The sequence below is a fragment of the Anastrepha obliqua genome, chromosome 2, assembly GCF_027943255.1.
Source record: "Anastrepha obliqua isolate idAnaObli1 chromosome 2, idAnaObli1_1.0, whole genome shotgun sequence".
In the NCBI taxonomy this organism is placed as follows: Eukaryota; Metazoa; Arthropoda; class Insecta; order Diptera; family Tephritidae; genus Anastrepha; species Anastrepha obliqua.
In genome coordinates, this window is record NC_072893.1 from 133287014 (window position 1) to 133314944 (window position 27931).

At 39.3% G+C, this 27931-nt stretch overlaps 2 protein-coding genes across 40 annotated transcripts in view; one reads left to right on the plus strand and one right to left on the minus strand.

The window, feature by feature from the left end:
* LOC129237214 (basement membrane-specific heparan sulfate proteoglycan core protein) overlaps nt 1-24819 on the plus strand; it is a 211020-nt gene extending 186201 nt beyond the window's left edge. For 31 of the 35 annotated variants that reach the window (XM_054871753.1, XM_054871751.1, XM_054871757.1 and 28 more), the window contains 21 exons: nt 665-822; nt 892-1072; nt 1356-1980; nt 2046-2160; nt 2225-2372; nt 2761-2938; nt 3003-3403; nt 3607-3762; nt 3833-4163; nt 4382-4628; nt 5695-5866; nt 10662-10712; nt 11923-12369; nt 15663-15883; nt 15958-16224; nt 16300-17225; nt 17290-17707; nt 17769-18069; nt 18135-18551; nt 18613-18760; nt 23689-24819. In XM_054871753.1, the coding sequence (XP_054727728.1) occupies nt 665-822; nt 892-1072; nt 1356-1980; nt 2046-2160; nt 2225-2372; nt 2761-2938; nt 3003-3403; nt 3607-3762; nt 3833-4163; nt 4382-4628; nt 5695-5866; nt 10662-10712; nt 11923-12369; nt 15663-15883; nt 15958-16224; nt 16300-17225; nt 17290-17707; nt 17769-18069; nt 18135-18551; nt 18613-18760; nt 23689-23731 (5951 nt within the window). In that variant the 3' untranslated portion in view covers nt 23732-24819. The remainder of the gene's footprint in view (nt 1-664; nt 823-891; nt 1073-1355; nt 1981-2045; nt 2161-2224; nt 2373-2760; nt 2939-3002; nt 3404-3606; nt 3763-3832; nt 4164-4381; nt 4629-5694; nt 5867-10661; nt 10713-11922; nt 12370-15662; nt 15884-15957; nt 16225-16299; nt 17226-17289; nt 17708-17768; nt 18070-18134; nt 18552-18612; nt 18761-23688) is intronic. The other 4 variants (XM_054871759.1, XM_054871768.1, XM_054871769.1 and 1 more) reach the window with 4 other exon arrangements.
* Nucleotides 24820-26599: 1780 nt separating this feature from the next.
* The window catches only part of LOC129239144 (inositol-trisphosphate 3-kinase A-like), a 43396-nt gene continuing 42064 nt past the window's right edge, over nt 26600-27931 (minus strand). For all 5 annotated transcript variants that reach the window (XM_054874471.1, XM_054874469.1, XM_054874468.1 and 2 more), the window contains one exon: nt 26600-27887. In XM_054874471.1, coding sequence (XP_054730446.1) covers nt 27327-27887 — 561 coding nt within the window. In that variant the 3' untranslated portion in view covers nt 26600-27326. The remainder of the gene's footprint in view (nt 27888-27931) is intronic.

Genomic DNA, 27931 nt, shown 5'->3' on the forward strand with positions numbered 1-27931 from the left:
TGTTTTCAATTTATTTGCGCTAATCTTCTAACAGTCCTCTTGTTACGACTTTCAAACTGTTCAAGCTTTAGTATTACTTGAAAATAATAATTTTGTTTAACAGTAGAACGCTTACAATGTTTTACATAGAAGGTTGGTATGGAGAGGGCGAATATGAAACAAGCTGTCGGAGATGAAATATAGAGATAAAAAATAAAAATGCACCAATTTTTCAATTCGAATTCAACTGAAATGAATTTTGACCGTAAACTTGTTGGCCACTGAATGAGCAACAAAGTTGTACTAAGGTGCCTAATGTTACTTCGGAAAAAAATTAATTACGATATTTTTCCCATCAAATGTTAATTCAAATATTTTTTCTGCTGCATAAAACTGCGCCCAAAGGTCCTTAGCAAAAAGCAAAAACAAATACCAAATCCTATTTTTCCCAAAAAAGTTAATCCGATAGTTTGTTTCTTCTAGCAACTCTTCTCCAAACCAGCAAATGTCACTAATCCACATATATGTATGTTTAGCCGGGCCGTGAGCGGGTAGGCAAAGCGCTTAAGTTTCGACTCAGAGTTTAACACCTTTGCCACCCAGTTCTCACCGTCTCTTTCAATTGAGTGTCACCCATTCCGATATCTCCAAATAATAAATGTCAATTATTGCTTCATCGCCATAGATGACTATGAACGCCCTACTCAGGCGTCACCAACACCCGCGCCACAACCCGACTACAAAACGCAAATTACCGTCTCGATTGCACCACCTGAGATTACCATCATACCGATTGGGGGCTCACTGACGTTGTCGTGCACCGGTCGCATGGCCTGGAGTGGCGTAAGTGTTTTGTGCTTTTTTTCTTTTAACATCCAAGGAGCCCATTAATCTTCACACGTTTATCGCTAGGTACCCGTCTTCGTGTCTTGGTCGAAGCTCAATGGTCGCCTGCCATATAACGCCGAAGAGGATGGCGGTGTCTTGCGTTTGTATGACCTGCAAATCTATGACTCCGGTGTGTACATCTGTCGCGCAGTGAACAACCAGACGCAGCGCGTTTTCGAAGATCAGATTTCCATCACAATAACAGGTGAGCTTAAATGGAACAACTGTACATAACAAAAGTATATCGATTAATGTATGTGAGGATTAATTATGAAAAAAAATTAAATTCGTCAAATTTCCTCCAACACGCTTACCAAAACTGGCTGCAGCATATGCCAGTGAAATGTTGGCTCGATACGGTAAGCCCTTTAGGCTTTCGAGCAGTGCCCTAACGAACTGGGCCTTGCACTTTTCTTAAACAAATTGCATTTGTTAGCTTTTCTAAACCGACTATCGTAATTCTCTCACTCCCCATTCGTTCTTCACAGAGGATTCTCAACGTACACCGTCACAGATCATCAACCTGCCACAAGTCATTTCCTTCGAGGAGTACCAGCCCAACGAGATTTACTGCGAAGTTAACGGTCATCCTACGCCAACTGTCACCTGGACGCGCGTCGACGGTCAAATGTCCCTCGAAGCTCACACAGATGGCTCCCGTTTGATCTTCGATGCACCACGTAAATCCGACGAGGGCAGATATCGCTGCCAGGCCACCAACGAAATCGGCATCGATGAGAAGTACACGCAAGTGTATGTACACATTGCGCCACCCCAACCACCTCCGCCACCACGTGAACTTGTCTACATCGATCCGCCATCGTACACTGGCGAAACGGGTGATATCGTGCGTCTCACCTGCCAGCCAACCACTTCTATCTTGCTCGTTTACGAGTGGAATAAAGACGGTTATCCAGTGTACCGCCAGCGCAACGTTATCATCAGTGGCAATACGATTGAGATCCGCGAGTCCACGCCCCGCGACTCCGGTCTCTACACTTGCATAGGCATTGATCAACGCGGACGACGCAACTACACCAACGACGCGCAGGTAGTGATCGAAGATAGTTCATATTCCGTACCAGGACCTCAGCCAGGACCACTGCCGGGCACGTAAGTGTAGTAAAAGTAAACTTTTCTGAGCTCGCACTATTACTAATCGCACTCTGATATTATAGTATTGCACCCGTTGTAAAGCGTTTGCCAGATGAGAACCATATCGTGCAGGGTCAAGATTTCTCCATTACTTGTGAGGCCACCGGCTCGCCCTACCCCAACATCAAATGGACTAAGGTAAGATAGCTCGCGACGGCACTTCACTCTCCCATTCCATATTCACATATTCTTTCTCTTACAGGTTCATGAAGCGCTCGCTGACAATGTGCAACAAACCGGTAACGTTTTGCGCATCATAAACGCGCGTCCTGAGAACCGCGGCATGTATCTGTGTATCGCTGAGAATGTTGCTGGATCTCATGAATCGAACACTATTATTGATGTTGAACGTAAGTACTGATAAACCCGGAAACCTTTAGTAACCCGAATAAAAAACAAACCGACTACACTCCGCACACTCCACAACTCAGTCCCACAAATTATGAAACTTTATTACTTACACATTGCTCGTAAATCGTAAAAAGAAATTTGTAAACTAACTTGATTTGTCTCTTTGCGCGACTTTTCTCTCTCTCTCTCTCTTCTCCCCGTTCGCTCTATTTGCCGTAAATCGTTTAAAAATTGTTCGGCTAAATTTCTATTTTCCTTAATTTTCTTACCCCTGCATTTTTTTGTACGAAATGCAAGTTTACAAGAAAGGAGTCGGTAATAAGAACGTCCCCAACTACTTGCTCCTTATACTAATCTGTACAACAACAATGATTTACTTGATTGCAGCACGTGAAAGCCCTTCCGTCGATATACATCCACCTGAGCCGCAAACGGTAAATGTGGGCACCGAAGCGATGCTTTACTGCAGTGCCACTGGCATACCCGATCCCAGCGTACAGTGGCGTCGCGTCGACGGCAAACCGTTATCACCACGTAGCAAGGAAATCAGCGCCGGTTACATTATGTAAGTAGCCGCACACAAATCATGACCCGGTGCCACAAGTTAATGTTACAATTTTTTATAACAGCATCGGAAATATTCAAGTAGAAGACTCTGGTGATTATGAGTGTGTCGCAAAGAACGACGTTGGACGCGCGACTGGCATACAATCAGTACGCGTTTTGGTGCCACCAGTGATAACTCTAGAGCCAAGCGATGAAGTTCTGAGCTTAACTGAAGGTGATGAACTCAAGGTGGTCTGCACCGCCACTGGCGTACCCAGCCCAACTGTGCAATGGGTGGACGAGAGTACCGAATTCACGCGTGCCTCCCTGCCGACCAGTCCACAATACAACGAGGCCTTCCTGGAGAAATATCGCATCGACCGCAATGATGCCAAATCGTACAAGTGCATCGCAAGCAACGAAGCAGGCACTGCGGAGAGCTACATCTCTGTGGATGTACGTCCACGCCGCGGCGATGCGTCCAGTAAGTACACTTTGAGTGGCTTGGGCAGAAGAAGCGGCTGAAAGCGCTTCTTTTGCCAAGTGACTAGTGTTTTGTTGTTGGAACTTTGCTTGATATTTGCATGTCTTGTGCTGCGCAAATAGTAATGGTGGTACTAGAGAGTTGTATTATTTTCGCTTTCTGTGTGCCAATTGTAACAGCTCCTTCTTTTTCATTCTTCAAAGACGACAGCGATGTGATTCGGAATCCACAATATCCATATCCGTACCAACCACAACCACCCCCACAATACCCACCAACGCGTCAGCCAGGCTACGGTCCACCGCAAAACATTTATCGCGCCAATGAAGGCGACGCCGTCACACTCACCTGTGACTTGAGTAAGTCTTTCGCCAGAGCACGCTTTCATGTTCAATATTACTGCAAGCAATAACTCTTTGTATTCTATAGATAACGTACCGAACCTGTCAACACGTTGGGAGCGTGTGGATGGCCGTCCACTGCCAGATAACTCATACTTCGAACGCAACAGTCTGATCATCAAACGTGTCGAGGAGCAGAACAGCGGCAAGTACCGCTGCAATGCATTGGACAACCGCGGCGCTGTTGTGACATTCGTCATCGCCGAGCTGGTTTTAGTGCCCATTCCACACATCACATTCCACCCCAAGATGCCCATCTTGGTGGCGCCGAATGACAACATCGACATCTACTGTGAAGTCACTGGTGAACAGCCCATCGACGTCGCCTGGCACACGGACAACAACCGACCACTCACTGAGTGAGTATCCGCAAGAGTAGAATTAATTTAGAAATATTTGCCGCAGCTGAAATTTAAAGCCCATACCTAGTCAAGCTGTACTTCCTTTTTTCCAAACCTTGTGGCAAATCGCGTGGATCTAGTATAGATCTCTGCCGGCTGGAGGGTTCTCGAATCACTTTTCATTGGCAAATTTTTCATTTTGATTTTTTTTAACATGTTTTTCTGTCTTTCTGCAGCTCCGTGCGTATAGATGGGCAATACTTGCGCTTCGTCTCCATTACCCCAGCTGATGCGGGCCGCTACTACTGCTCGGCCTCGAATCGCTACGGCAACACCACCAACATGGCCGAAGTGGTCGTGAACCGTAATGGAGCCTATCAGCCAGCACCGCGCGCTCAAGTCTATGACATTCCCGAGGGTGAAGATGTGACGCTGCAGTGTGATGTGCAGAGCGCGCGCGAACCTATACGGGGCGAAATAAGAGTAAGTTGCTGCTCTAGATCTCCGCTCTTCAGCTCATCTTAAGGCGGATTCATCGTTCGTGTCCGTACAACTTTGGTTGGTAAATGGGCACGAAATACCCGCAGTTTTTTAGAACGTAACGAAAATATGTTGAACACTCAATGAATTTTATACTGATTTTCTGTATTCATGACTGGATAATTAGGATTGCCATTTTCTCATTTTATATGCGTTCGTTAGCAATTTTCTTGTATCAAAATCAAAACTTCATGTGCCGGCAATTGGCAAGCTGCAATAATTGTTGACTCCAGAAGCAAATACAATTTGCCGAACTATCTTCGACAAAGAATTTATGAGAGTAAATTAAAAGTTGTATGCACAAGGCGAGGTGACACAAAAATTGGTGACATCTGCAGACTGCTGTACCGTTCTCAGCAAGACGAATTTACTACAAGTTATAGCATCCGCATATAAGTAAATAAACATAAGTGAGATTTTCTTTCGCTTTTTGACTTCCGTCACGTCAAAATCCACACTTGCCGATTCATTTCCCTACAGGGAATGCCAAGCAAAAGACCTTTACTCCGCTTAACTTTTTTCAAGCCCAATACACATTTTTTTTTTGTAATATTACACTTAAGGTATTATTTGCGTAACCAACTATAAATTATCAATATACACAAATAGCAACGTAAACACACAGATGTAAGCAAAACAAATCATTCTGACGTTATACATATCTACAGCGAAATATTCAGCTGGACGAATGTCATTACCTGTACTAAATCCGCCTTGGCTCTCAGTGAACCGGACATAATCAGTTATTAAGTTGACATAATAAGTGGACATTGGGTTTAATTTTATTGGTGTATTGCTTTTAATATTCATTGTTATTCACGCGCGAACTTATCTTCTCTTTCTTGCTTGCCACTTGTTACGTCACAGCCAGAAATACTCTCACGCATGTCCCACGGGTGTCTTGAAGACGATGAATCCACCTTTACTTTTTGATTCTCTCCCTCTCTCTCTCTAAATAAATAATTCTCGCTAATATCTTTTACATCTTTATTACTTCCCGCTTCCATAGTACGAATGGCGTCGCCAAGATGGTCGCCCGCTGCCACGCAGTGCTCTGATCCGCGATCAACGACTCTACCTGCGCGGTGTGCTGAAACAGGATGAAGGCCGTTACGTCTGCGAGTCATATTCGACTGGCGGCGGCCGTTCACAGTCATCATTTGTAGATCTGAATATCAAGCGTGAGTATAATCCCTATCCTCCTCCTCCTAACTACGGAAACGAATATAAGAGAAGGCGACGTTACAATGCTCAGCATAGGCATTGATTGCAAGAAAGGAAAATTATATTTAAAAAATACCAAAAAAATTATGAGAACCACTAATAACGAATATATAATAATATGATATTCAAATTTGAACATGAAGTTGAAGAAAAATCTAGAAAAAAATTCTAAGAAAAATGAACAAAATTAGGCATACAAATTTAAACCAAAAAAAATCGTTTCTTGCTAACACATTTTTAATGAAAACTACTTTCTATATATGTATATTTACGATTTACAATTAATATTAAAAAAATCAATGACAACTTTTGAATAGCTATTGGGCATGTTCAAGACGAAATTCGCAATGTGAGCCAAATTTCCACCACTGATTTTACTTATTTAGCTGTTTGCCCCGATTTATCGCCACCCCTGTGTTTACTCTTTTTATATACATATTTGTACGGCTTCAATAGTTAGTTTACCAGCTACACACCCCACCTTAAACAACAAACCTCCCTAGATCTAACGATTTGCTAACTAAAATATTTTGTAAACATTTTTAAACCAAACAACTGAAAAAAAACTGTAAAATACGTAGCCAACTAAATTCCATTTTGTAAATAGCATTAACAGCGAAAATACCTATCCAAGAATACGCAAACAACAAAAAATCATAACTTTTGTATATATTTTGTATAATATAATTTGTTAGTTTTGTAAATTGAAATTTATTAATTGGTGGCGGGAAATTTCCCCATTGAAATTCAAACACGCGCAGTTTCACATCTCGGACACGAACACTTGCAAAACAGCCCAGACACTTACCCCTAGAAACGAATTCAAATATGCTCACAAAATGTTCAGCGAATTTCCGTAGCGAAAAATGAATGAATACGAAGAAAACTTTCTCTCAAAAAGCGAGCATTTTAAATATCTAATTTTAACTAATTATTACTTTTAATGTTATTATTGTAAAAAAAAGAATATTTTACGAAAAAACTAAGCGAAAGTCTGCATGCCAACTTTTATGAATAAATGTCCAAAACTGCCCACGCATCCACTTGGATCACACGCCACCAAAAATCCTTGAAATATCCTCCCACTAACGAATCCATGACTGTTTTATTTTAAAATATCCAAAAAAAATCCTTTTTATCCCGCAGCTCCCACAGTTCCCATAATCCAATTATTTTTAAGTCAGATTTTGTTTAACTGCCCTTCGATTGCAATTTTTTATTGTCAAAACTCTCTCGATGTTTTTTTTTTTGTTAATTAATCGTTAAAATAATTTTAATGTAAAATGCAACAACTACAACAACTGGCTGCCATTGAATATATATTTTGATAATTAAATAAGTTAAAGAAGAACGAAAAGAAAACCAAATAAATATACAGAATTTATAAACAATTCCACTTTCAATGAATTCTTAATTTGTCTTTCAAAAGTACTGTCCCACTCAATATCCATATGAGAGTATTAGCATTTACGTATTTTATTTGCATGTGCGCCCGAAACGCGCAGGCAGTGCCAAGCCGCACTACGTGGATTTCTAAAACGTGCGCCCAAATGTAGGCAACGCTACATTTGAGCGCGCTTCCTGGAGCCATTTGGTTTGCTTGGCGCTTCCGCAGACGGCGCATATTTTTTCACTTTTATTTGCCAAAGCTTTTTGTTTCACTTCTAATTTGACGCTTTTTCTGTTCTTTAACTATCAACGTTACCACTAATTTCGCCGCTTTTTGTGTTATATTTGTCGCCAAGCTTCAATTATGTAAGTGCATACAAATTTTTCAGCAAATATCAAGAAATTTTGGTTGTGGATTTTCAAAACTCTCACTTTAAGATTTCCGCTCATCTTCGGTGTTTTCTTTGCGCTGTTTTTTCTTCTAAGCATCACACATCAGCCACTTCCAACTTCCACTCCACTTATCTATCAATCCTCTATTACCGGTATTCCCTCTAAGAAAAAAATAAAATATTTAAATATTCCTGTCTTTTGTGTCTCCGACGTTGTTCTGCAAAATTCGCTTTTTTCAATGCTTTTCGCTACATTTCCCTCAACGCATCTTTTCGCTGTTTCAAACTTTCCTCTCTGCACACAGCCCACACATACACACACATACTTTTATATTTGTATGCAACTTTTGTTTTGAAAAGTCAAGCAGAAAATATTTTTTTTTACAAAAACTGCGTCGTGTTTCACATTTCATCATTGCATGGTTAGCAAAAGTCACGAACATCCAGCTGCATTTAAATTTATTTAAAAAAGTAGCTTTGATTTTGATTGCTACACTTACACATTTTTCGAAAGCTTATGTTTTATTACTTCCATTCTATATTCCAAGTTTCCCGAGTAAGAGCAACTTTTTCCGCAAGCTCATATTTGACATGACTGGGTTTAGCACGGGTTCACGAACAGTTTGTAGATTAAAAAGCTCCGTAAGTAGCAAAGCTCGATCTCTTATAAACCAGAAGCACAAGAACATTATTTTTAGTTACTCTTAGTTCTTTTCGAACATATCCATTACTTCTTGAGAGTATTCAAACTCTCTTCTTTTTACCAACAAATACTGGAGTAAAACTAAGGAGTAATAAATTCTGCTTCAGAAATTTAAGAGTTTTTGGCAACTTAAATTGTAAATATGTTATTTTATGGAATATTTTCGCCAAAAGTTTATTTTTAAAATTTTCTAGTTCAGATGGAACTTTTTTCCAATAATTCGGTTAAAAAAATCTTTTTGAAACTAAAGTTCTGAGCTTTTGAGCTTTTAAAAATTACGAATTACGGAAAATATTTCTTTAAATGTCGAGAATTTTCGCTTTTTTATTTAATTTTGTTGTAGTTCTTCCCGTTATCAGTTATCAGTTCAGATTCCTAGATTTGAATGTTTTGGCTAGCATATTTTAGGCGTTTAAGTAAATTCAGAACAAAAACTAACATTCTTAGCACCGCTCATACCATAAAAGCTCTTTCTGCACACTCGTGAATCATTCACCTTTCTTTATCTATATCACTCTTTTTCTTCCTTCTCTCTGTCTTTCCCTCTCCGTCACAAACACATTTCTTCAATGAGCAACTATTTTTCATGTGTTTTAATTGTTAAGTGTTTAATAATATTTACCGTTATGTGTTACATCGAAGCATACCTACATATATTTTTGTAAAAGTTAAGCGTCATTAGTTTTTTATATCAATGAAAACCATTTGTAGTTTAATTTATGTTGTTGTTAAGTTAATATATTAAATTATATTTGTGTAAGAGACCATCACAGTAATCCACCCGCCTTTAGTCGTAGTCATATTCGTAGTATTTATGTGTGTAAATAGTGAAAAGTTGTTAGTCTATCGCAGCACGAGTCCATTCATTTGTAAGCAAATTTTTTATCGAAAGCTCTCTTTGAGTAGGGTGAAAGCGCCCGCTGGGCATCGTTTTAGCTTCAGAAACGATTTCACCTCAATTATTTGAGCCGTGGTGGAAAGTTCTACTAAAATCTGTGTCGACATAAAAGCTCACCTAGCTGGAAACAACATTCATCTTGAGTCCAAAAGTGCTTTGGGAGACTTTATATCGACAAAGATTTTTCTTTGCTTCAATGAAAACTTTCGCTAGCATTCAACGCTGCTTTGCAGTACCCACATCACCGTTATGCCTAGTTAAACATGCATTCTACACATACCGAAAACTCCGCGCACCCACACATAGGCTCATGCACAAAATTTCACACTCACACACACATACACATGTACTTATGCGGTAGTGTGGCAACTTGCGACGACACTCAACGGTACCGGGTATCATAGCACCTTGTGCTAACCGTTAGCGTAAAATTATACACCATTCACCGGCTATATATGTCTTACTCTCTATCTCTCCCCTACTTGTCTCACTCTCTCCAACTCTCTTGTACTTACTTTTACACTATCTTTTAAATAATTGTTTGTGTTCCCCTATTTTGCATATTCTGTGTGTAGGTTTGGTAGATTTGTAATAAGTTAAATCAGTTCGTTATTTGGAAAGAAAAAATAATGAAAAAAAAAACAAAAAAAAAATAATAATTAAAAAGAAAACTACAGAAAAATTACCGAAGAACAATTTTGTTCCTTTTTTGCGATTGTTGCTAATGATTTGTGCAAGAAAAAAAACCTAAAAAGAATGTTTTTCTTCATTTATTAAATTCTGCTTCTTTTTTATTTCTCTCTTTATCTTTCTTTCTCTTTAATACTTCAACTCACTCTCTGCTACTCTTCAAATGTGTGGCAAATTTCTTTGCTAAACGAAACTGCTAAAAATATTTACAACATTCAAAACAAAACAACAACAAAACACAAAATGCGAAACCAAATCAATGTGTGCCACTCGCAAAACCAAAAACAACATACACCGATTCATTTTCACTCACATACATACACGAACCACCCACTCAAAAAACAAAAAAATGAAAACAATTTATCGACAACCACAACAACATCGTTCGTCACTTCGCAACAACATTTGCAATCATCAAAATGAACAAAATTTCAAAAAACAAAAACAAAACATCAACAAAAATCGAACAAAACATGCCATCAAACACACAAATCAATCACCCGAATGCAAAATTACACGAACCCATTAAACAAAAAAAACCAAACCAACGAAACGACTCATCCAAACGGTATTGCAAACGGAACCTTTCGATAACCCGCAAACGGTGCTCGAAATACCCGAACAATACCCGGACAAAAACCACTCGTATATATTCGCACTCGCTCGTTGGGGCTGTACAGGAGGTTACAGCTTAAGTGAGGTCCCATGCGTGATATTCTATTTCTGTACAGGTGTGTGGAACAAACCTCAAAATCCAAAATTTTACATTATTAGAAATGGTATTCGCTAGTGTATGTATGTGCTCGTGTATCGAGTAGTATTCGTAGTTGTTGAAGTAAAAGCAAAAACAAAATTACTCGAGGCTTTTAGAAAAGTCAGTTGTGAGTCTCTTTATAGCTTGGAAAAAATTTGTATATTAAAATTTACTTACTTATTTAGATCAATTCGTAGAAGGTAGTGAATAATTAAAGAGTTATCGTCAAAATTAAAAGCACAACAACAAAAAGCTGTAAATAAAATGCCTCGAAGTAGAAACAAAATGAAAAAAGCAACCTGCCATTCCTTTGTAACATAAATTCCTATAAAAAATTATATTTCTAATAATTTTGTGTTTTTCGTAGCTAGAAGAATTGTCTTAAATTATAAATTGTAAAGCGTAAATTTTTCAGTATTTTATTCAAAAATTTTATTGGTAGACATTTGTTAATATTTATTTTTAGTTAATGTAAAAAAACAAAGTCTTGAAACTTAGACATTTCCATTGTAAAAAATGTTCGTTGAAAATTTAAGGATCTCTTCCGGTAAAACAAATATAATCAAAAATAAATTTGAAAGCAAGCACCGTTGTATGTATCCCGACACTCACCAAACCATTCATTCATTGAAGTATCAGTATGCATCTAGGAAGTTGACTAAACGCATCGAACCATTTTCAATAGATCCACCCAGTTGAAAAAACAAACCAAAATTGTATCTATACAAAAATTGTAGTGCTAATGTTAGAACGTATTTTTAGTTGGTGGCATGAAGCGTCGGTAAGCGGAAACTATCATAAATTTGAACTCAGAGTCTCCCAAAGCACCGACGCACCCGCTTAGCGACGCTCCTCCGTCACTCCGTAGTCTTTACTATGTTTAAGTAGTTATAGTGCTTGACCAAACGCGTAGTTTCTTGGTAAATTTAATTTTGGTTTCTTTCATTTCAATTCATTTTCTGCGTAAGACATTCTTTCCTAATCAATATCTTTTATTTTCATATTATCCCGCCTCTTCCCCACATACGTTTGTACTTATCACGTTCTCACATGCCCCTCATCGCTCTCCATCGTTCACCCCGACAAATGGTTTCTAATTTTTTACTCCCTTCGCTTCGCTTCCATACACGTGGACGCGACCTCACTGCGCTTATGCGAAAACGCCACGCGCACGCACGCGCACAAAGATTTCAAACCCACCAAAGCGCTGGTCTCCAAGCCGCCAAAGCGTCTTTCCTACGCCTGCCAGCCGAGCGATTTTAAATGCGTGTCGCATCCGCACACCTGCATCAAAGCCTCAATGGTCTGCGACGGCATACACGACTGCACCGATCACTCGGACGAGTTCAATTGTACGCCACCAGCGCCACCACCGCCAACGACACTGAAGCTTTCCACTTCGACTACACTGGCGACTGCGCGGCCAACAGCCACGGCAACGCCTCAACCGGTGCCGCTGTCCGCGCCATCATCCCAGAAGCCATCGCACAAGCCGAGCTACAAGCGCTGGAAGAAACGCCACAGCGGCCACAAGGAGCGACGCAGCAATCACACGCACACGCATAAACGCAAACAGCGGCTGCGGCTGAAAAAGCGACGCCACCTGCTGTCAACGCCTGTTTTCCGCCCACTCGGTTTGTTTTGAACTTCTGTGATTTTTTTTGTTTTTGTTTTGTTACGCACCTAAACTAGAATTTTTTGATTTTTCATTGGTACATTTTTTTGTTTTTCGAAATTGGAACACAATCTTTTTCGTTCTTTCGTTTTTAAGTTTTCACACTTTTGTTGCAATTTTTCTGTTCTGTGATTTTCCTTTGTTTTCACTTTGCAAAGTAAACAGTAGGAAAAAAAAAACCTAGCAAAGTAAATCGTAGAAGTGTATTTAGCATTAACTCAACTTGAAGTAGGTGGCGCCCTTTAGTAAAAGCAATTAACAAGAACTCTTCTAGCACCCGAAGGTAAATGTCGAATGCACCCCTTGCTGAAGAATATTGAATGTAAGTAGCTTTGTTTGTTTTGGTACCTATGGATTGCACATTGAGAGGATCCCACAGCACAGCAATGACCCATGAGAAAACTTTGAAACAAAGGTAGACTCAAATCACAATATCCCTGAACATTCCACGCACACAACAACTAATCTTACTGTATACTTTTAAGAAGGATTGTGTTTAAAGGAAGGTGTTAAAAATAGGGTTTCGTTATTTATTGAACCTCTTATTTGTTGTGAATGCTAATGTAACGGCGAAAATTCGAAAAACTTAGGTCAACTAGCAGCTATGCGAGAGAAATCATACGAAAGTCGGTGTTTGAAAAAATTTCATTTTCATGCATTTTTTTAATTTAAATATATGTAATTAACAACAAACTTTTTCACGTGGAGTTTCACTAAAAAATCTGATATATTAAGCAAAATTACAAGTAGAAGACAATTTTATTCTGAAACATTTTTAAAGCAAACTTTCGTGTCTAATATCAAGAAATTGACCAAAAGATCTGACAAAGTTTTCTGCAAAGTTGTACAAAGAGCTCAAGTATGTACATTTATAGCTGAGTACTGCAATTTTATACGATTCTACGACCTTTTGCAGATTTATACTGTAGATCTCGAAGTTCCACGTCCATTGAGATATTTTGTATAAGAACTCAAAAATAATTATAACTGCCGAAATCAGCGAGCCTACATGCAGTTTTGAAAAGTTCTTCATAAAATGTCCATCGAAAACTCTTTACTTCTTTCACTCTGAAGCTCACGACTCTGTCAATTTCTTATCTCTCACCAAAATGTTTGAAGGCGAGTTTTAGATGGTCAAAAATTGTTTCAAAATTTCTCCACACATAGGTAGTGAAACATCGAGGGTATTTTGTGAAAGTAACTCCCGTCCATTTCGTTGTTCCCCCCGCACATTCGTTGTGCAAACCTTCGTCACGCTTTGGTCGTTTATTTTTGCTACTTTAGCTCGGCGCTACCAAAAAAGCGCTAAAGTTATACCGCCCCTGACAAATGTAAATATGTAATCTGGCATCTTCGCTCCATCCTCAAAACACGTTTCTGATTTGTATTTTATTATGTATGTATGTATGTATGTTTATGAAAAATATTACTTTACTATGAAAATGTTGTAGGTTTAAGGCCACAGATTCTCCAGATATACAAATACAAATACAAATAAGTTGTAAGTACAAAATTTGTTTGCTTTGTGGTCAAAATAAGTCGGTGTTAGTGGGGTATACTTTTGCCTGAGTGACCAGTAGCAGATTGATTTTCTGTGAAGAATAGAACTTCATTTCTGTTACAGTTCATGGCTGAGTGTATGCCACTCGGCACGCGCCAGAAGATGTGGCCGTATATTAGCTAAATGCTAAGCGTAAGTAAATATATTTATGTACGTATGTATGTATGTATTGTAGAAGTGTATGTGCACTTTAGTGCTATAGAGCTATTGAGTTGAAATGATGTACACTTACGTTAATAACTATGAAAAATATATATGTATCTCTATCTGTATGTATGTATGTAGGTAGTTTTTATGTATGTAAATAATCGCACTCACATGGAGGTTACGCCCACCTCAAGTACATTAGTCGCATCTGCCACTCACCTACATATCAAGTCGTTGCATGCATTCTTCGAATTTCGACTACCTTCTTGCCCCATACAAACACCCATTACTCAAACATCTAGCATTTATTTGTATGCGTATGTACATATGTATGTACATATATATGTATGAACTTTAGCGTGTCGCTTTTTGTATGCGTTTCACTGCGTTTTATTGCGTTTTGATTTTTTTGTTTGGCTTTCTTACTGCTTCACCACCACAACTACAAACCCACGAGTCACAAGCCAAATCCGTACCAAAATTTTGTGATTAAAAAATGCACTACTAAATTTAAAAATTAAAAAGATAAAAATTTTTTTAATTTATGTCTAATTAATTTTTTTCTTTAGACAACGAAATTTTTTGATTTATTTAAAATTATTTGGCATCTGAATTACTTTTGAGTTGAGTTCTTTTTGAAACTTATTGCTTTTGTGAATTGTGCACAATTCATCCGATTTACTATTTTGTGTACTCCATTTGTATTGGTAGTAGTTAATTGCCCTTCTTTTGGTCCCACATGCTCCCCACTGTCCTCTAATTTCCACCACCACACCACTTATCTTGTCTTCTCTCACTTGTAAAACTAGTATTTTTGTATATTTGTTTTTAGTTATTAAAAAGAATAATAATGAAATGTTGAATCTATATTGGAAACGAATTAATTTTTCAAAATTTTGCTAATCTTTGTATTTTCTCTACTCTTCCTCTCGCCACCCCACCACCAAAAATATATCCCATCCATCCACCACCACAACCACCAACAAAATCAACTAATCGATTTATCGATTCGACTTCTGTTTGTCATCCATGTCGTTGCTACTTTGTGTGTTCGTTCAAAATGCAAAATCGAAAACAACTCAAAAATACTCGCAAACACGCAAAATACAAAAAACAAAATTGGTCAACCAACTTAAATTATCGTCATCAAAATGTTATCGATAACATATTGCATCGCTAATCGCCCTACTCGTCCATCGCCACTCGTACATCGATTTGTAACTCATTTTCAAAACTCAATTAATTTCAATAAATCTGAAAAATCATCAAAACTAAAAATACAAACAAAAAAAAAACAAAAACAAAAACGCTGTGCAACAAACCTAATTATGTACGTGTATGTATCTGCGTGCTTTACTTGTGGCCTGTGAATTGGCGTTGCCACCTGTTCTGGGCGCACTTGCATAAACAATTGGTCTGCTGATTGTCAATACGAAAATCGTTTGCTATCGAATTTTTCAATGTCGATAATTCTCTATATCGATTACTGATCGCACGTAATCGCAAATATGTATACGAATTCGTTACGCACACAACCACAATAGCAGCGGCAGCGCCAATAATACCACAGCCGCTACCGGAGCGTCCCACCCCACCTCCTCAGCAGCAGACACGCCCACGCGATTTAAGCCTAAAGCTGGACCAACAGTCATCGCAGCTCCGCATCGGTGAATCGACAGAGGTTGAATGTTACTCTTCGGACAGCAGCTACACAGATGTCATTTGGGAGCGTGCAGATGGCTCACCACTACCACCGCACATACAGGTAACTCCACCAACTAGTCGGTCTAGTCGACTCTAACCCACTTTAATGCCTTTGTTTTCATGTCTCACTACTAGCAAATCGGCAATCGCCTCATCATTTCACATGTCTCCGCTTCCGACGCGGGTAACTATGTCTGCAAGTGCAAGACCGACGAGGGCGACCTGTATACCACTAGCTACGAATTAGGCATCGAAGAGTGGCCGCACGAATGGAAGCGCCCGAAGTTGGTGCACGCCAGTGTTGGTTCCACTGCTCAATTGAACTGCGACGCCGAAATACCGGGCAGCTATCGTTGGTCTCGTCAGTACGGACAAATGCAAGCCGACCGCGTTCTATTCAATGTGCGTAAACGATTCTTAAATACGCCAATTAACGTAAATTTTATGTAAATGTATTTATTCTTTTAACTCTTACAGGAACGCCTTGAATTGCAAGATGTCCAAGCGAATGACGCCGGCACTTATATTTGCACGTCGAGTACACCTGATGGACAGTCGATCGACTATCCCACCATACTTGTAGTTACTGGCGCCATCCCACAGTTCCATCAGGAACCCATCAGTTATATGTCCTTCCCCACACTGCCCGAGTCGTACATTAAGTTTAACTTTGATATCACATTCCGACCCGAACAAGGCAACGGTCTGTTGCTGTTCAACGGACAAAAGCGCGGCAGCGGTGACTATATCTCACTGTCGCTGAAAGACCGCTATCCCGAATTCCGCTTCGACTTCGATGGCAAACCGTTGGTTATACGCGCCGAACGTCCAGTCTCACTCAAAGAATGGCACACGATACGCGTTAATCGCTTCCGCCGCGATGGCTATATGCAGGTCGATGATCAGCATCCAGTTGCATTCCCCACACAAGCGCAGATCTCTCCGCTGGATCTAATCGAAGATTTGTTCATCGGTGGCGTGCCTAACTGGGATATGCTGCCGCTTGACGCCATCGACCAACAAGTCGGCTTTGTTGGTTGTATTAGCCGACTCACGCTTCAGGGTACAATTGTTGAATTAATGAAGGAGGCCAAACTGAAAGAGGGCGTCACTGCTTGCCGTCCGTGTCAACAAAACCCATGCAAAAATGGCGGCATCTGTTTGGAGAGTCAAACTGAAACGGCGTACACTTGTATCTGCCAACAGGGTTGGACCGGAAATAACTGCGGCGTCGAGGGCACACAGTGCACTCCCGGCATTTGTGGTAGTGGACGTTGTGAGAACACTGAGTTCGGCATGGAATGCCTTTGTCCATTGAACAAGACCGGCGATCGTTGTCAATATATTGAGCATCTGAATGAAAACAGCTTGGCATTCAAACTCAACAGCTACGCAGCTTACCCGTAAGTAGTATTGGTTTTGCTTCAACACTGCTGTTTTAATTTGAAATGTTTCCCGTGTCCTCAGCACACCACGCGCTTCCAAACTGAATGTCAAATTCAAAGTACGACCAAACTCGTTGCAAGACGCCGTACTCCTCTACGCCGCGGAATCAAAACTACCCAGCGGCGACTTCATTGCTGTCTTGCTACATGACAAACACGTGGAACTGATTATAAATACCGGCGCACGTCTAAACCCTATATTGGTACGTTCGCAGAATCCACTGCCAATAAACAAATGGACCGAAATTGAAGTGTCACGCCGTTTCGGCGAAGGCATTTTGCGCGTTGGCAATGAGCCAGAGCAGCGGGCGAAGGCGACTAAATTGGCACGCATTCTGTACATAAAGACACCGCTATACCTGGGAGGCTACGATCACGAAAATATTAAACTCAACCGTGACGTGAATATCACACAAGGCTTCGATGGTTGCATCTCGGGCGTAAGTTCACAATTCACCCCGAGCAAACTTTGTAATAAAATCTTCTCTCTCCCCTTACCAGTTGTTCGAAGGCCAACGACAGATCAATCTTATTGCCGACATCCATGACGCGGCGAACATCCAGAACTGTGGTGAAATCAATGAGATCGATCAGAATGAATCGTTCGACAACTACGAGCACGAAGCGACAAATATCCAACAAGCGTCAGGCAAACCAATTGAATCGCCGAGTGAAAAGGAGGACCAACAAGTAGACGCATGCGCGAGTGATCCATGTGAAAATGGCGGCAGTTGCAGCGTGCACAATGGCGAGGCCGTATGCGCGTGTACAATTGGCTTCACCGGAAAGCACTGTGAAGAACGTGAGCGGAACAATTAACCGAACTTGCGACTTTAATTTAAATAACTTTTACCTCCTTATTCATAGACATAACTATCGAATACGATGCCAACTTCCATGGCAACGGCTACCTTGAAGTAGATCGCAATCAATTCAACTCAGACGTCGACCAAAAATACTCATTTGCAGCAATGGTCTTCTCCACAACCGATCCAAATGGTCTGCTGCTTTGGTGGGGTCAGAAAAAGGACGAGGAATACACCGGACAAGACTTCATGGCGTTAGCCATAGTCGATGGCACTGTGGAATTCTCGTTTCGTCTCAACGGCGAAGAAACCGTCATACGCAATCCGGACAAACGCATCGACGATGGACGTCGCCACATTGTGTTGATCAAACGCACGGACAATACTGCCATACTGGAGCTGGACCATCTATTGGATGCCGGCGAAACACGTCCGACCGGCAAGGACAAGATGAGTCTACCAGGACATGTGTTCATTGGTAAGCTCTGGCGTGCACACCAGCAAGATATACCTTTACTGAATGCCCTTTGCGTTTTCAGGTGGCACCCCGGACGTTGCCAAATTCACTGGCGGCCGCTACACCAAGAACTTCAACGGCTGCGTGCGCGTCGTAGAGGGTGATGCGCACGGCTTAATACAACTGGGCACAGCGGCCATTAGTGGCAAGAATGTCGACATATGTCCGCAGTAAGTAAGCTCACAAAGTTAACAAATTCTTAACTCATAGTAAGGAACAGTGAAGGAAGTAGAAATTAAATTTTATGTAAGCAATAATTGTAAGACTTCTAATGCAAAAAAGTTTTAAGATAAGTGATTTGTATTTCCTCAACACATGCTGCTCCCATACGTCTGGAATTGCAGCAGTTGGTATCCATCCAGTTTAGTTTATCACGACATAGACTTTATGGACTTCCGCTACGATCCTTCGCTCTTCGACGAGATCGACCAACCGCCACCAGTGCATATACTCTATCCGCGACCCACCTACAATCCGTACTACCGCAACAGCGCACCGAACGCCTACTCCAGGGCGAACAGCGCGCATCTCGCGAGGGGGCAGAGTTGGCGAGCTCGCTCTCTGCGCTACAGCTGTTTGACGTTGATGCTGGTGAAGAGTCTAATAGCGTATTCACACTTATGCACCTTGAGCCAGCCAGGTAGCGGGAGTTTGTGGGTGAAAGGCATGCAACTACAAAATAACTACATAAAATAACCGTTATTGTTAAAATATGAGCGTTTCGCACTGGATAGCAGTGCTAACAATTAAAAAGATGATTGAAAAGATGCGTTGGAGAAACCATGAGAAAAAAATTAGTTTTTCTTTTGTGAATTTTATATGCAGTAAAGTCTAAAAAGTTGTAAATTGTTGACATAAGTTCAATTTAGGTGCGAACCGGTAAAAAATGTTTGATTTTTATTGAGAATTTGTGCCTAACAAGAGAATGTAAACGGTTTGAGAGGATTAGCAATTTTATTTTGAATTTCGAAAATTTTGAACATTTGTTTTATTTAATGTTACGCTTGTACATACTTACCTACCATGCGCAAATGTAGAGTTAAGCGCTTAACATTAATAAAAAAAAATATTTAGCAAAATAAATGTTACGAAAAGCAAGAAAAGTGTGAGAGGAAAGATCGCGCGTTGGCTTTGATTGTTAGAATTCTTAGCTAGCTAATGTATAAGTGTGCTAAAGAATGAAATTCATGCAGTTACTTATTACAATTATTAAATATTTATTAGAGAAAAAATGTGCTAAAGGTTTCTATGAACAAAATGGAAAAATTATAGTAAAATTAAAAATAGGCTAAATAAGAAAGTGTTTCTTAAAAAACTATGGGGAAATTTAATACCCGTCAAACTACAACTACGAACGCGCCGAGCTCTTTCAATTTTTTTGTTGTTGATAGCTGCTCGATCGAATTGGTCAAAACAGCATCCAACTGTGACGATGCAAGGTGATTAAGACATGGTTATCTGTCGAGCTAAATGGAACTCTACCTTGGCATGCAGGTTGATTACTTTTCGTTGCTATTAAAATTGCGTTTGATTGATCAAAACAATGATCATTTTTTCATATAACAGCCATTTTCTAAAAATTCAAGAGGAAAAGTATTGGGAACTTCATAAAAGGCAAAAAAAAGCATTACAATTTTAACCTGGCAATAGCTGAGCAGCAAATATTGAGATTATTCCTTTCCGAAGTCCTTACCCACTGCTCAAATGTTAAACCACATCACAAGGGACCCAGCATAATAACCAGCCATTCAATGATTTATAACTGGGAATTGGTTTGCTGAGTCTGGCTTGCATACTCAGTTTCAGTAAATTCTTTGCTAGAGGAATCTCGTTTCCAAAGTCTCTTATACCTTCTCAATGCAGCATTGATTCTTCCTTTTCTGAACCAAGCCGAGGCTCATCCATTTCAAGAGCAGTCTGAAGTCTCTATTTCAGCCAATGCGATCATGAAGCCGGTTCAAGTGTTACCTTTAAGGCTCATCCATTGCAAAAGCAGTCTGAAGTTCATCGGTCTTAAAATGCTCTCGAATTGAGTCGAGAGCTCGTAGCCATCTTTGGCCCAAAAATAAAAAGACTGAAATAATAAACTGTGCAACAAAATGAGACGAAAATGGGACAATACAGACGAAGAGTGTTGAATATTGGAATATTTTTTCAGGGGAATTGAAGTTCTCCTAATTTGGTCACAAGTTGATCTAAGCTGATTGGGAAAACTCGTATAAAACTCCAATTGCCATTAATGGCTATCGTATTTAAAAATTTAGTGTAAATTTTAATAGCTCTTGCTTTTGTAGAACTTTTTCGCCCAATACTCCTTGATCGTGTGGGTGATTTTGACACTTATTTTTAAACTCTGAAAAATATTAAGTTTTTCCCGTTATTTCTCGCAGAATTTCAGTAGCGATCTACTCAGGACAAAACAGTTTGCTATAACGGGCAAAAGTACACCACTAATTTCTTACAATTCAGCCGACTCTCATTGCTAAACAGACAGAATCTCTGCTAACCCAAAATAAGCAAAGTTTCAGCACTCTGATTTCAGTTAAAACGGGGCACTGCCTAATAGGCAGACACGCTCAGAGAATAGACGTGCAAACACATGAGTTCTGCAGAGGCTGCTTAGATGAGGAAGACACGATCTCACACTTCCTTTGCCATTGTCCTGCTCTATCCAGACCATTTTAGGAAGTCCATTTTTTAATGAATTAGAAATTAGGGATCTTTTAGAATTTTTGAAAAGTGCACACTGCTTTTAGGAGAGATAAGGGTAAGTTCCCCATGCGACATCAAATTGAGCTATGAGCCTAGCAAACTAACCTAACATAACCTATTACTGTTAAGAACTATGTATGGGATTTTCAAAATGTTCGCTAGGTATAGAAAGTTTGATTCAGCTGGAGGATACATCGTTTTATACTTTTAGTTTTTGACGGATTCTAAATAAAATATTTTTTTATTGTCTTTAATAGTGCGAGTTATTCTTCTTCTTCTTAATTGGCGCGATAACCGCTCACGCGATTTTGGCCGAGATTAACAAAGCGCGCCAGTCGTTTCTTTCTCGTGCTAACCGGCGCCAATTGGACACACCAAGTGAAGCCAAGTCCTTCTCCACCTGATCTTTCCAACGCAGAGGAGGCCTTCCTCTTCCTCTGCTACCACCAGCTGGTACTGCATCGAATACTTTCAAAGCCGGAGCGTTTGTATCCATTCGGACGACATGACCCAGCCAACGAAGCCGCTGGATCTTTATTCGCTGCGCTATGCCTATGTCATCGTAAAGCTCATACAGCTCATCGTTCCATCGTCTGCGATATTCGCCGTTGCCAACGTGCAAAGGTCCAAAAATCTTACGCAGAATCTTTCTCTCGAACACTCCAAGCGTCGCTTATCGGATGTTGTCATCGTCCAAGCTTCTGCGCCATACGTTAGAACGGGCATGATGAGAGTCTTGTAGAGTGTTAATTTTGTTCGTCGAGAGAGGACTTTACTGCTCAATTGCCTACTTAGTCCAAAGTAGCACTTGTTGGCAAGAGAGATTCTACGTTGGATTTCAAGGCTGACATTGTTATCGGTGTTAATGCTGGTTCCTAAATACACGAAGTCTTTTACAACCTCAAAATTATAACTGTCAACAGTGACGTGGGTGCCGATACGCGAGTGCGCCGACTGTTTGTTTGAAGACAGGAGGTACTTCGTTTTGTCCTCGTTCACCACCAAACCCATTCGCTTTGCCTCTTTATCCAGTTTGGAGAAGGCAGAACTAACAGCGCGGTTGTTAAGGCCGATGATGTCAATATCATCGGCATACGCCAGCAATTGTACGCTCTTATAAAAAATTGTGCCTGAGCGATTAAGTTCTGCGGCTCGTACGATGCTCTCCAACATCAGGTTAAAGAAATCACACGACAGCGAGTCACCCTGTCTGAAACCTCGTTTGGTATCAAACGGCTCGGAGAGGTCCTTCCCAATTCTGACGGCGCTGCTGGTGTTGAGCAACGTCATCTTACATAGCCGTATTAGTTTTGCGGGGATACCAAATTCAGACATAGCGGCATACAGGTAACTCCTTTCCGTACTGTCGAATGCAGCTTTGAAGTCGACGAAAAGATGGTGTGTGTCGATTCTCCTTTCATGGGTCTTTTCCAAGATTTGGCGTATTGTGAATAGTTGGTCGATGGTAGTGCGAGTTATTACTATATAGAAAATTCTTAAGCAGCCTCTATATAGTTATGTATGTATGTATGTTATAAAAGTCAATTAAAGGGAAATAAAAATTAAAAGAAAAAAAGTTATGCAAATTGGCTGGTTTCTGGCACAAGGAATGCGCTTCTCATTTTAAATAACTAAAAGTGCTTGAAAAAGAAACTAAAAACGCTTGAGTGCCAGTCGAGAATAATGGTTGAAACTATTATATTAAAACTTTTTAAAGTATTTATAGTAAAAACCACAAACTATTTATATAAATGTGTATAAGGAAAATAATCCACATTTAAGTATAATAGATAAATATTCAATTAGCGAAAATATTATAAATAATTTATAAAAATTATTATTCTGATTATGTGCTGTGAATGGGATCAATAAGTATTTTGTAAATTACGCAAAACTGAGGTTAGGTACTAGTTAGTCAAGTGGTAGTGAAAAAGTGAGCAAGTGTTGTTATTGTTTATTTAAAAAGAAACGCAGTTTTATTGCTTTGCAGAGTGCAGGTTGTAGGAATCTTTGCTTAGCCTAAACATTTCACAATTTTTCTTCAAAAAAGACACACTTCAAATATTTTTTGTTAAGGGCAACATCTCGACACAGCCTTACGTGGCATTGTGTGAAAAGAAGCATAGCCATTTTAACATAAATTTACAACAAAAATCGAGTTGATCTTTCGCTTACTAGCAGAAATGTGCAAAAATCTAAAAACTCGAAATTTGTGAACTTTTGCGACATGCGACTTTTGCAGAAGATTTATCAATTTACTCCTTTTTGAATCGTTTATGAACTTTTATTTAATTCACTTCATTTTATTTGAATTTATATATTATACTATTTCTCACTAACTTTTATTTTTCTTTTCTACTTTTCATTTGCATTTTCGCCACCACAGAGCCGACGACGAGTCTCTTGGCACCGAACCACCAGTCGTTTGAACGTAGCTTTTAAATATTATATATACATTTTTTTATAAATATAAATTCTTCTTAAGTTACAACACAGAACCACACAAATGCGCGCACACACACACAAAACACAGATAATTTAATGGATTCGAAAGCTAACAACAAAAAATGCAGATTAAACGAAAAGCACGTCGAGTCCAACTCATTCGGTATTCTACGCTTTTAATTTTTTTGTTTTTTTTTTTGTTCTACTCTCATTTTGTAACAGATTTTAACTTAAGCGCACAACAACAATACAACAAAGCTAATTTTAATGAAACTTGTGTCATATATTTTGCAATAATTTCTTAATTTGTAAGTTTAATTTTTTCGAAGAAAACTGATTCCAAATACCAAAAAGTCGACAACTTTCAAAAACTGCCCAGCGCCGCCACTCGTTTTTTTTCACTGCGTTAATTTTGTTCGTTCAAAATTTTGTGACGTACAAGCGGAAATTTCTTTTAGTTTTAATTAACTTAGAGTTAAATAAAAACATTAAAAATAACCCATAAAACTAATGCGAAAATATTATCTGTAAATTGATGTTAGTCACGCGTACATAAACAATATTTTTCTGTTCATTTTCGCGGCTGAGTTGCCCCGTGGCAAGGAAAGGATTAAAGGAAAGGATTGAAGTGGTAAAGAAACATATTTAATTTGAATTAAAGTTTTAGTTTTGGAATTTAATGCTCAAATTATTATTTTTTAACTACGTTATAGTTTGAATGTGAACTTTTAGTAAAAAGTTATAGTTTTTGACCTCAACATAAAATGTACGCCAGTCTAATATTATAATAATTAATACTAATGCATTAAAACACTTCAAAGTAATAATTAATTTTTCTACTTATATTTGTATGTAAATGAAAAAAACAAAAAGCAAAAAACAAAAAACAAAAACGAAACTAAAAGGAAAAAGAAAATCGATACGACTATCGTTATGTATGGCAAATAATTGTATAAAGCGTTAATAAGTAAATAAATAATTAATATTAATAATAAAAGTAAAAAACAAATAAATGAACAGCGACTAAAAATAAACGAAATAAATCTTTGCATTGAAATGTGCAAGTATAAAATCTGTTTTATTTACTGTTAAGGGGGAACACCACTGTGAACGCATGAAAATTAACTGATTTTCATGAATTTTTTTTATAAGTAGGGATGATTATTTGAGGATCAGACAAATTATAATTTATTTAACACATATTCAACTATAACGACACAAAGTTTTATTAAAAAATATTAAAAATTACAATTGCTATTAATATTAATGCAATGACGTCATAAAAAACTGATGCACCCTGGTGGCCACAATACAGCGGTGAAAAATCATCTGAAAGCAAAAAAGCAAAAAAATTCTTAATATCTTCAGCCAGCCAGAGCTGTTGATGTAATGGAGAAGGTTGGCGCACTGCCCCAGGCCGTCGAAGGAAAGGAGCGCCCAGTGACCGTAATCGTCTAGCTGCCAAGCCTGGACGTTTACAGAGAAAGTGCTCAACAGTCTCCTTCTCTGAAAGGTCCCCACAGCTTCTGTAATGGGGGTTAAATTGTACTTCGTAGAGCAGTTGTATTTCGTTGCCAGTTTGGACGTGTGGTGGAAGGTTACCGATTTATTTCAAAACCAGATAATCGAACAACTTGTAACTTACGCCCTTTTGGCAATTAGGTCTCGATATATTAAAAACTAAGTGAGCCTTTCTCTCATTTTCTTTAAAATTTTACACAAGATTACGGAAGCGTTTACCTTTTCAAATATGAAAAAAATACAAAAATCAGTTAGATTCGAAAAAATCGGTCAAATGAGCCTTAAGCCGAATACCAAGTTGCCCTGGCTAAATTCTTTCAGTCGAAGTTCTATAAGTTCTTCCCCCAGTTGCCCTCTGTTTTGCTTGAAATTTTTACTCATTAAGGAAGTATTATGCAGCGGCGTAGCCGAATTGGTTGGTGCGTTACTACCATTCGGTATTCAGAGAGAATAAACACACCAAATAAAGAAAAAGTTGTTTCTAATAGTGGTCACCCCTCAGCAGGCAATGACGAACCTCCGATTGTATTTCTGCAATGAAAAAGCTCCTCATACCATAAAAATATCTGCCGTTCGGAGTCGACTTGAAACTGCATTTGTGGAACAACATCCCTTCATTTGTGGAACAACATCAAGACGCATACCACAAATAGGAGGAGGAGCTCGGCCAAACACCCTAAAAGAGTGTATGCGCCAATTATACATATACCTATATGCCGCGCCGGACATCTGGCGGATATCATAATAAAGAAATATTTAAATTCCATGGAATTATCTACCAGATTATAATAAAAAAAATGCATTCCAACAAGATTTCTGTTCTGTATTACAAGTTTAAGTTCTCAAGCTCTTAAAAGACACCCTATGAATTAATTGTTCAGTGGCCGATCTTGAAATCCTCTAAAATAAAAATTTATTGTTTTTATAAAGTGCGCCAAGAGTAAACATTTTTAGACCCAAACTTAATTCATGTTTTTCTACCATTCTTACCAAATTCTGATCTGTTTCTTCACTTCGGCGCTTCAGAATTTTTTATTTGTTTCTGCGGAAATGTAGCCCAGCCACTGCGGCTCACAACGGGCCCATTGTGTGGTCTAAGTGGCATCGCTGTGCGATGCGGCTGCCAAACCTAATCTAACCTTCCGTTCCCCGGTTTTTGGTCAGAATGAGGTTTTTGGTCCTCTCTTCGTAGGATATGAAATTAGGGAGGTATCATTTACTACATCTCAACTTTTGCTCCTTTTGCTGCGTTTCCCTGGACATGTTTACTTACCCATCCATAACCCAGTGACTGATTTCGTTCTTTTTCTTCCATTTTAAATAATTTCGCATTGTTTCGCAATTCTTTTATTGAAATCATTGCCTCGTTAAAAAGTTTTACAATTATTGCTTAGTCTATTAGCTAGTGGGTGTGTGCATATGTATGTATTTGTATTGATGTATATAATGCGTATGTGATATTTAACAAACAAACAAAAAATCGTATTGAATGCTCGAACGTTTTGTGCCGCCTAAGCTCGCCACCACACAATGGAATAACTCCTTTCTGCAATTATTGCAACAAATTGTAGTGCTTCAAATGGCTTGAAGCCATAGTTGCATATTTTTAAACTAATCAAAATTTCCTTATTCTACATTTCCACTAGTGAAATCTCCGCTCCGCTTACGAATGCTGTGCGTTCGTGGGTTTCATCTGTGCATTGCAGTTGGTGAGTCAAGCCTATTTTCTTGATAATCCACGTGAATTTCGTTCAGACTTTGTGCAAAATTTCGTTAGACTATCATTGAATTCTCTTCTCTTTTTCACTTAAGTATTAGTAGATATTTATGTGGGCTTATTAAAAATACAGTATGTATGTATGTAACTCAATAAATTACTATGTGTTCAGTCTTGCGTGCTTACGAGTAATTGCATTTCAAGCTTAAACTATTTTTTATATATTCAATAATTTCTTAAATTTCTAGCAAAAAGTAGTTGGAAGCGATCGAGCGGTCATTAAGTGCAATTAAATCTTGTTTAAAGATTCGCGCTGGCATTCGGATCCTATTCGAAATGCTCTAGAGTATTTCCTGCGTATCATGCTCTGGTTCCTTCGATGGCGGTTCTCCCACAGTCTGGGTGATCGGTATTTGCTCAGTAACAGCCGCTTCGCTGGAAGTCACTGTCAGTTGGCTGTCTCCAGCAGTCGTCATCTTTGCAGGCTTAATCGCTTCCAAAATGACTTCTCCCTCTCTTGCCGCGCTAACAGATGCTGTATCGTCGGCGTTAGATTCACTTAGATTACGCTTGGGGGACAAGGAAGCCGACGACGAGGCCGATGACGGTGTAAGCGATGTTTCCGCGGCCATTTCCGCATCGAGTTCGCAAAAAATTTCAAGCAAATTGTTGATGCCAATCAGATAGCCATCCTCATGATTACCCACTGCCCAGGTGCGGCTGTGATTGATCCGCTGATTATCGGGAAGGCCAATAGTTTTGGCAAAATCAATTAGCCAGACACTGGCCTGGTAGCGGTCGTGCACAAACAGTAGCGAACTACCGATAACTTCGTGTGTGCGAAAGAAGTCGGAGCATTCGAGTGTGGCACGAATCGCTTGCAGGCGCTGTATGTAACGGGGCTGCAAGGAGCAAAAAAAAAGAAGGTTAGAGGCAAACGCAGAGA